This window comes from Neomonachus schauinslandi, chromosome 1 (genome assembly GCF_002201575.2).
Source record: "Neomonachus schauinslandi chromosome 1, ASM220157v2, whole genome shotgun sequence".
NCBI classification, from domain to species: Eukaryota; Metazoa; Chordata; class Mammalia; order Carnivora; family Phocidae; genus Neomonachus; species Neomonachus schauinslandi.
In genome coordinates, this window is record NC_058403.1 from 209,056,767 (window position 1) to 209,065,294 (window position 8,528).

Sequence of the window (8,528 nt, forward strand, 5' to 3'; positions counted from 1 at the left end):
TGGATGGATGGATGGATGGATGGATAGATAGATGGGTGGGTGGATGGATGGATGGATGGATGGATGGGCGGATGGATGGATAGATGGGTGGGTGGGTGGATGGATGGATGGATGGATGGATGGACAGGTAAGTGAGTGGATGGATAAATGTATGTATGCATGGAAGACAGGAAGGGAGGGAGGGAGGGAGGGAGGGAAGAACGAATAAAGGATGGAAGATTTATGAGTGAGGAATGGATGGATGGGTAGACGACTGGATGGGGGGATGGGGGATGAATAGATGGATGGGTGGAAGGATGGGTCAATAAACCAACAGGTGGAAGAAAAGGTAGACGAAAGAAAAAACAAAAAATTCACCACACACTAAGAACAGTTTAGTCTCACAGCCTGACCTCACGGCAGGAGGATGTGGGGCCCCCACAACCGCACTTTGGTGAAGCGGCGCTGAGAGAAAGGTCAATCAGTGGGTACGTGGGTGGATGGTCTGCCAGGAACTCACCTTCCAGGATGACAGTGATGGGGTTGGGCCGGAAGCCCTCGCCCCCAGGGCACAAGGTTCTGTACTCAGCTGTAAGGGAAACAGGTTCTTCTGAGGGGCTGTGGGGAGGGGCATTTAGGCAAGGCGAGGAGGGGAGGCAGGGGAGTTGAGGTCCCCTACAAAGGGCTCCAGGATGGGCCCTGCATCCCTCTCCTACACCAACTATAAACCCTATATCTCAGCCTCTTGGAGCCAAGAGACCTTGGCCAATCTGGGAGGAGGGGACAGTGTGCGTGCACAAGTGTGCGTGCGCATGTGTGTGTAAATGTGTTCACATTCAACACGTGAACAGATGCACTGTGTGCTAGTAGCTGGGAGTAGAGAGGGGCAATTTCTTCTGACCTAAAACCAGACCAGTGTGACTGCAAATTTCCCCCGTTGAAAGAAAGACCCTGGACGTCATAGATATACACACACACACACACACACACACCCCTGAATAGGTGGACAGGTGTGTGAACCTGAGGCCTTTGCACATGCTATTCCCACTGCATTGCACACCCTTCCCCCTGCTCTACTTGGAAAACTCTTGCTCAGCCTTCCAAACCTCATTTAAGCCCCTTGTCCTGGGAAGGCTTCCCTTACCCTCTTCCTCTCCACGGCCATCACTGAGCCTCAAGCAAACCCTTAGAATCGCTCTACTCCCACAGCCCAGGGACCACCGGTTTATGGGTGTGAGGCAGTGTGTAGGGCTGTGGTTCATCCTTCTCTGGGTCCCCAGCCCCTTGCGCAGCGCACAGAGGAACTCTCGGTGTTTGCTGCCTGACTGAGGAAGCAAGTGAATAGAAACACACAGAGAATTTGCCAGACGGGACGGCAGAAAGAGACCTCGAGAGAGGCACAGCCGACGAACTACCAAGAATGTGCTCTGTGACCCAGGGCAGCCCCTCTCCCTCTCTGGTTCTCAGGGTCCCTCCCGTAGCAAAGACGACCCCGTGAGTCCTGGGGCGTGCTCGCCTGTGTCCCCCCACCGCGGGACTCACTGGTGTTGGCCATCGGGCATGGTTCACAGGGGTTGCCCCAGGCCCGTCCCAGGGAGCAACAGCAGGATGCGCGGGTGATGCCAACCCCGATCTCCACAGTGCAGGAAATGCCACCGTCCCCTCGGTCATGCGTGTCCAGGAAGCAATTCCCAACCCGGGTGTCTGAACAGGCGGAAAGGGGCGGTTAGCAAGTGGTACGCCCCGCTCACCTACCACGGGCGCCCCAGTGGGAGCCGAGGCTTACTCACCCACACAGCCCACGCCGCTGGGGTTCAGCTCAAAATCCTGGGGGCAGCTGCAGAGGTAGCTTCCGGGGGTGTTGATACACAGGCCATTGATGCAGTTCACGGGGTCTGCGCACTCATTGACATCTGCCGAGTGGGGGGGTGCCGTCAGCAGGGAGCCCTCCCTTGACCCCCTTCCCTCCCACCTTCCTCCTGGGAAGCTGAAACCCTCAATGTCGGATGTGGGGCTGTGGGGCGAGGCCATGTCCTCCCCTGGGAAGAAAGCCCGAGGGGACAGCAGCCTGTAGGGGCTGCCCTGCCCAGTCCAACCCCATCTCCTCCCGGCTCTGTTCCACTTGGCACAGAGGTTTGCCCCTTGAAAGTTCCCTGTGTCCTGGCTTCCACGCAGCTATCGTACAAAGCCGACACTTGGAACATGCTTTCAAACCAGGGGTTGGCAGACTCTTATCTGTGGGCCAAATCCGGCCCCCTGCCTGTTTGTGTAAATAAAGTTTTATTGGCACACACCCACGCCCACTCATTTACATACTGCCTGTGTCTGCTTCCAGGCTACAAGGCACCTGAGTAGCTGTGACAGAGACTGTATGGCTGGAAAGCCATACATTTCCTATCTGGTCCCTTACTGGAAGAGTCCGCTGACCCCCGTTTTAAGTAGGTGACCATTTTGACAACTGTAGTGGAGGGAGCACACCTTTGTTCATTCACTGCATTTATTCAGGCGATGATAGATGACAGGTTGATGGGAACAGGGATCTGTGGGGGCGCTGCTAGGGACGGGGGGTCAGACAAGCCCCCCCAGAACAGGACATTGGAGAAGAGGTCTGAGGGCAGGGAGGTGGGGAGCCCTGCGCCCTCCCCACCCACAGCCTGGCTGACCCCATACCCGTGCAGTTGATCCCACCACGGTCCAGCTCGTAGCCCCCACTGCAGACACAGCGGAACATTCCGGGCAGGTTCTCGCAGCTCCCAAACACGCAGAGGTTCCCGAGGACACACTCGTCCACATCTGTGGGGACCCCAGGTCAGCCCACCTCGCCCAGCAGCCTGCTCCTGCTGCATCCCCCAGCCCGGCAGCCCCAGGCCTCACCCTGGCAGGCGCGGTGGTCCTCCGTGGGGCTGAAGCCCATCTCACACTCACAGCGGTACCCGCCGGGGGCATTGAGGCACTGCCCGTTCTCACAGAGGTCCACGTCCTCGGCACATTCGTCCCTGTCTGCGGGACCCCGAGAGGCAGAGGGCTGGGGGCCAGCTGGCCAGGACTCATGCAGGGTGGGCAGGGGGCCCCAATCAAACCCTTCGTGGTCACCCAGGGTTCCAGGGACTCAGGGAGACAGGGGACCTGGTGACCCGGGCCCCGGATGGAGGGTCCCGGGAAGTAAGCCAGTGTTCCTGCTCCCCACATCCTGAAGGCTCCGTGCATCCAGAGTCCAGGGCAGAAGACCGCCCCCAGTGACGCTGGGCCTGGCCTGCGGCCCCACGGGCTGAAGGCGCACCCTCTCCAGCACCCCAGCGTGTGGTGTGGGCGGTGGATCGGGGTGAGTCGGGAAGCCCACTGACCACTGTGACCCCCTCGGAATCCAGCCCCCATGGCTGTCCCTCTCGGGCCCCCCCCCCCCCCCCCCCCCCCTCCCAGGAGAAGCCGTCCCCGGTGAAGCCGAGGCGGCAGACGCAGCGGTAGGAACCGGGAGCATTCAAACAGTCAGCTCTCAGGCTGCACCAATGCTCTGGGAAGGCACACTCATCCAGGTCTGCACGACACGGAGCCCGGAGCCCCCGAAGTGTGTGCATTGGGGGGCTGCAGGGAGGCAGACCCTCCAATCTCAGCCCTGACCGGCCCCCACAGACACCCCTGGGCCCGGCCACCCCCACCCGGTCCCCCACCTGCCCCCAACCTACCTCCACTGCTCTGCCCAGACCGCCTGCCCCTGGGGCACTCACCGTGACATGCGAAGCCATCCCCCACCCAGCCTGGTTGGCACCTGCAGCTGAAACTCCCAGGGACATTGAGGCAGGAAGCGTGACTGTCACAGCTGTGTCCCCCAAGCTCACACTCGTCCACATCTGTGAGGAGAGGAACCCGGTCGCAGGAGGGTCAGGACCAGGAGAGGGAAGGAGGACACAGCACCCCCACAAGGCCCGGGCCTCGTAGAGATAGGGCCTCGGGTGCAGAGCGCGGAGAGAGTGCAGCAGAAGGAAAGAAGCAAGGACCCTCCTGGGGGAGGGCTGGCCCAGAGAGCCCCCTCCCCACTCCAGGAGCTTCCACCTTCACCCAGAGCCCAGGAGAAAAACCCCAAAACCCAAAAGGCACGACTCCCAGCAGCCCTCTGCAGTGGTCTGAAATTGCAGCTGGAGAGACTTAGGGTAGACCTTAAGAGTAACCGTCCTAACACAGATGTCCTTGCTCTAAAGCAGGATTTCTTCTAAACCAGAGTTTCCGATCCTCAGCCAAGTCTGAAGTCGGCTTCACCCTTATCATCTCTGCAACGTTCATCCACCACCTACGTGAGCTACTGGTTACTGAACGTCTCTTTACATACTTGCGCTATTACTGTTGCAATGGATTTTAAAAGCTAATTTTACATCAACAACAGTCTCTAAAGTCATGGACTTGATGCTGCTTTGTGACGTGGGATTCTAACACACATTCAAATAACCGCATAACTGTATTTTTGTGTCCTCCAAAAAGGTATGTTCAAATCCTAATTCCTGGAACCTGTGAACCGGACCTTACTGGGAAATATAACCAAGTTAGGATGGGGTCATCCTGGACTGGGGTGGCCTTAATCCAGTGACTGACATCCTTATAAGAGGGAAATTTGGACGCAGGCAGACAGAACCGACGTGAAAACAGGGAGACAGAGTGGAGTGACACATTTATGAGCCGAGAAACATTGAGGACTGGCGGCCACCGCCAGAAGGGGGCAGAGGCATGGGACAGATCCACCCCCCCAGACCCCCAGGAAGGAGCCAAGCCTGCCCACACACTGACTGCAGATTTCTGGCCTCCAGAACCGTTCTTGAGAGAGAATACACTTCTGTGTGTGTGAGCCACCAGGCTGGGAGAAATTTGTTACGATAGCCCTAGGCACCTAAACCGATGACTACGGCACTGCTGAAATGTTCGCCCCCGTATCACTCAAAGTCATCAGGTTGGCTTCTTTGGGGACACTGCCGGGGATACCTGGGGCTGCAGAGCTGTGTGCCAAGGGGAGCCCTGGGGGTGCCTGGCCGGGTCTGGTTCCCGCTTTAACCCAAGACCGCACCCGTGGGAATCTGGAAGAATGAGGTCTGGCTGTGCTCAGCCCCGAGGGGTGGGGCAGACTGCAGGACCCCTGACTGCCAGCTCACCGGAGCAGCCCGTGGCCCCCTTCCTGATGACGTAACCCGGGCGGCAGTGGCAGACAAAGGAACCTTTTGTGTTCTCACAGTGCCCATGGAGGCAAATGTGGGGGCTCAGGTCACACTCGTTCACGTCTGTGGGAGGACGAGAGAGGAAGCAGGTGAGGGTGGAGGGGGTGCGCGAGAGTGGCTGAGTGCCCTGCCACGTGAGGACCCCCCCCATGCTGAAGCTCTGCCGGCCCATCTCCAGGATCGGGGAGCTCCCTCTGGTTCCACCGCTGGGCAACCAGGAGGTCCTGTCGACATGTGACAGAGCGTGTTCTGTGGTACGTATCGGGCATGTGTTCCCAAAAGGATTTTGTGGCCGAATACATTTAGAGCACATAGAGCTAAGTGAAGCTGGTCAGGTTTTCCTCCTACAGGCCTTGTCTGAGGCTTTACGCCAACGTGGATCTGCAGGAAGGGCATGGAGCAGTAAAAGCATCCCGGTTTGATTTGATCCAAGGTGCTGCAGTACTCCCTAAGGCTCCCTGCGATCGGGACCCTAAGCTGCACTGGGCGGGACTTGTCTTCTTCGGGGGGGGAGTTACACTTCTCCTGCCTGCAACTTCCCCACTCGGGCCCCAGCCCTGCCCTGAGGGGGCGGACACCTGCTCCCCGGGCCCTGGGATGCCCCACAGCCAGGACGGGACGGTGACCATGGCCTCAGCAGACCGAGGTCCCCAAGCAGGGCTCAGGAAACAGTTCAGAGCGCCTTTCCCATTTTGCTCACCCTGTTACGCATAAAGCGCCTCGGTGTGCAGGTATCTTAAAATGCAGCCCTGGGAGCGGGGTGTGAAGCTGTGTGCGTACCAGGTACACAAGGAGTGGTCGGCGGACGTGCTCAAAGTGCAAGGTTCGGGGTATCTGCTGCTCTGAATCAGACCCCACAGGCCCTGGCGCGTGGCAGTCGGCTGAGGGCACCAGCGCTGCTGCAAAGCCTGTCCCCCCTCCCTGCATGCGACAGGGAAGTAGCCTGGTGTCTGTCTGGCCCGTGTGTTTCCCTGTGCGTGAGCCCAGATGCTGTCTCCTGCACCCCCCAGTCCCGGCTCCTCACCAACGCACGTCCTCCCGTCCAGCGTGGCCATGAAGCCGTCATAGCATAAGCAGTGGTGGTCCCCTGGCACGTTGGCACACTGGCCCCCGTCGCAGATGTCCGGGTTCTCCGCACACTCATCCACGTCTGGGGGAGCAGGGGGGATGCTGGGCTGTAAGCAGGCAGGGACAGAGGGGGAGCCCCAGGGACCCTGCCACAGGGTCAGTGGCCTGTCCCCGGTCTGGCTGGCTTCCCCTGGGCCGGGCTCGGTCGGTTCCCCCATGCCACACACCTGCACACGCCCTCCCGTTGGGCATCAGTGAGTAGCCACGGCCGCAACCACAGTGGTAGCTGCCCTCCGTGTTCGTGCAGTGCATGTCACAGCCACCGTTCCCGGTGTGGCATTCGTTTATGTCTGCGGGAGGCAGGGCAGAGGTGGAGGGGCAGGGCCAGGGGGTGGGGCCAAGCATGGGGCTGACGGCGGCGGGGAAGGACTGGTGATGGGGCTGGGGCGCCGGCGGGGGCTGGGGGCCCCCCCGGGGTGGGGCAGGTGGGCCTGGTCTCACCCATGCAGCCCTGGTGGTCGGGCGTGCTCTGGAAGCCAGCGTGGCAGGAGCACTGGAAGGTCCCAATGACGTTGACACAGTGGCCGTGGGGACACAGGCCGTCACTCAGGGAACACTCGTCGACATCTGCGGGGGGAGCATGTGGCTGGTGGGGGCTGGGTGTGAGCGGATGGCCGACTGGGACCCTTCTGCCATCGACGTGTCCCCGAGACACTCACACACGCACAAACACATCCTTGCACGGACACACTCTTCCTGGATAGACACACACCCACACTCAAATACACACTCACATCCCTTTGCCCGCTCACAAGACTCACAAACACACCCGATATGCACACACTCACCCTCAGCAGATGCATATCCACACGCAGACTCACGCACCCATGTGCGCGTTCATGTAGGCTCACACACACCCACACCCACTCACGTGCAAACACAATCGTCCTCAGTAGACACACACACACACACACAGATTCACACCACATGCACTCATACGGACTCACAAACGCACCTCTCACCCATACTTGCCTTTGTGTGAACACACACCCAGAGGCACACTCAGACCCACACACAAACACACCCTCGGACCCCTGCACCTGCAAACACCCTCACCCGTGAGTAAATACACATGCACGCTTAGACACGCACGCTCTCTCTCGCAAGCTCATGTGGACTCACACACACCCACTCACACACTCACTCTTGTGTAGGCACAGATACACACCTACACCCTGACACATGCATGCTCTCTGGTCTCGTGCGTGCAACCTCGCACACGCACCGATGTACACTGACACATGCGCGCACACTCATGCAGCTACCTCGTCAGACGTGCACAGACACGCATTCGCACTACTACACGCACGGCACCAACGCGGGTGGCACGCTCACCCTCACAGGCAGTGCCCTGGGCCATCTGCGCATGTCCAGGGGGGCACTGACACGTGTAACTCCCCTCCGTGTTGGTGCAAGTACCTCCCCGGCACAGCAGCGGGTCCCGCACACACTCGTCCACGTCTGGGCATGTGGAAGAGAGAGCAGCTGTGAAGACGCGGGCGGGGCCAGTGTGCTGTGGCTCGTGGAAGCTTCTCCCTGCAGTCCCCAGCCCCGTCACCCTGGCGCTGCCCAGGAGAGCCTGGAGGCTTGGGGCTCAGTTGACCCAGCAGAGACTGAGCTGAGGAGCAGGGACAAGTCAGCCCAAGAAGGAAGCTGGGATTCTCAGGAGGGTCAGGGCCACGAGGCTGACAGTCCTGGAGTTACTGAAGGAGCCCCTGAGAAGCCACCCTGTAGGACACAGGGGGAAGGCAAGGTCCAGTCTCCAGGCATTGGTGTGGGGAGCAGGCTGTCGCACCACCCTCCTCAAGCTCCAGTCTCGTGTACCTCCTTCCACCCCTCTGGACCACCCCAGGGCCTTTGCACCTGCTGTTCTCCCTTCAGGCTGATATTCCAGCCCCTCTTCACCACATTCAGTCCCACTCTCTCAGCCACAACGCCAAGCCCCCCAGAACAGGACATCCCTGGCGACCACACCCCACCCCACCACGTGGCCCTCTCAGGCGCTTCTCACAGTGGCTGTTTTGCATGTCTCTGGGAATTCATTCTATTAACAGGTGTCTCCCCATCAGGTCATGAGCTCTGAGAAACTGGCTGTCTGCTACTGACCTCTTGGTGGTTCATAAAATGTTCACTGAATGAATAAAAGAGGGAGGGAGGGAGGGAGGGAGGGAAGGAGGGAAGGAAGGAAGGAAGGAAGGAAGGAAGGAAGGAAGGAAGGAAGGA

The 8,528-nt window shown here is 59.5% G+C and overlaps 1 protein-coding gene across 1 annotated transcript in view; it reads right to left on the minus strand.

The window, feature by feature from the left end:
- Positions 1-8,528, minus strand: part of FBN3 (fibrillin 3) — a 53,751-nt gene that overhangs the window by 27,739 nt on the left and 17,484 nt on the right. The window contains exons 25-36 of the mRNA XM_044913115.1: positions 7,641-7,766; positions 6,747-6,872; positions 6,473-6,595; positions 6,202-6,327; positions 5,115-5,240; positions 3,705-3,827; positions 3,397-3,514; positions 2,854-2,984; positions 2,650-2,772; positions 1,770-1,892; positions 1,522-1,683; positions 500-568 (exon numbers count right to left, since the gene is read on the minus strand). Of these exons, the coding sequence (XP_044769050.1) occupies positions 500-568; positions 1,522-1,683; positions 1,770-1,892; positions 2,650-2,772; positions 2,854-2,984; positions 3,397-3,514; positions 3,705-3,827; positions 5,115-5,240; positions 6,202-6,327; positions 6,473-6,595; positions 6,747-6,872; positions 7,641-7,766 (1,476 nt within the window). The remainder of the gene's footprint in view (positions 1-499; positions 569-1,521; positions 1,684-1,769; positions 1,893-2,649; positions 2,773-2,853; positions 2,985-3,396; positions 3,515-3,704; positions 3,828-5,114; positions 5,241-6,201; positions 6,328-6,472; positions 6,596-6,746; positions 6,873-7,640; positions 7,767-8,528) is intronic.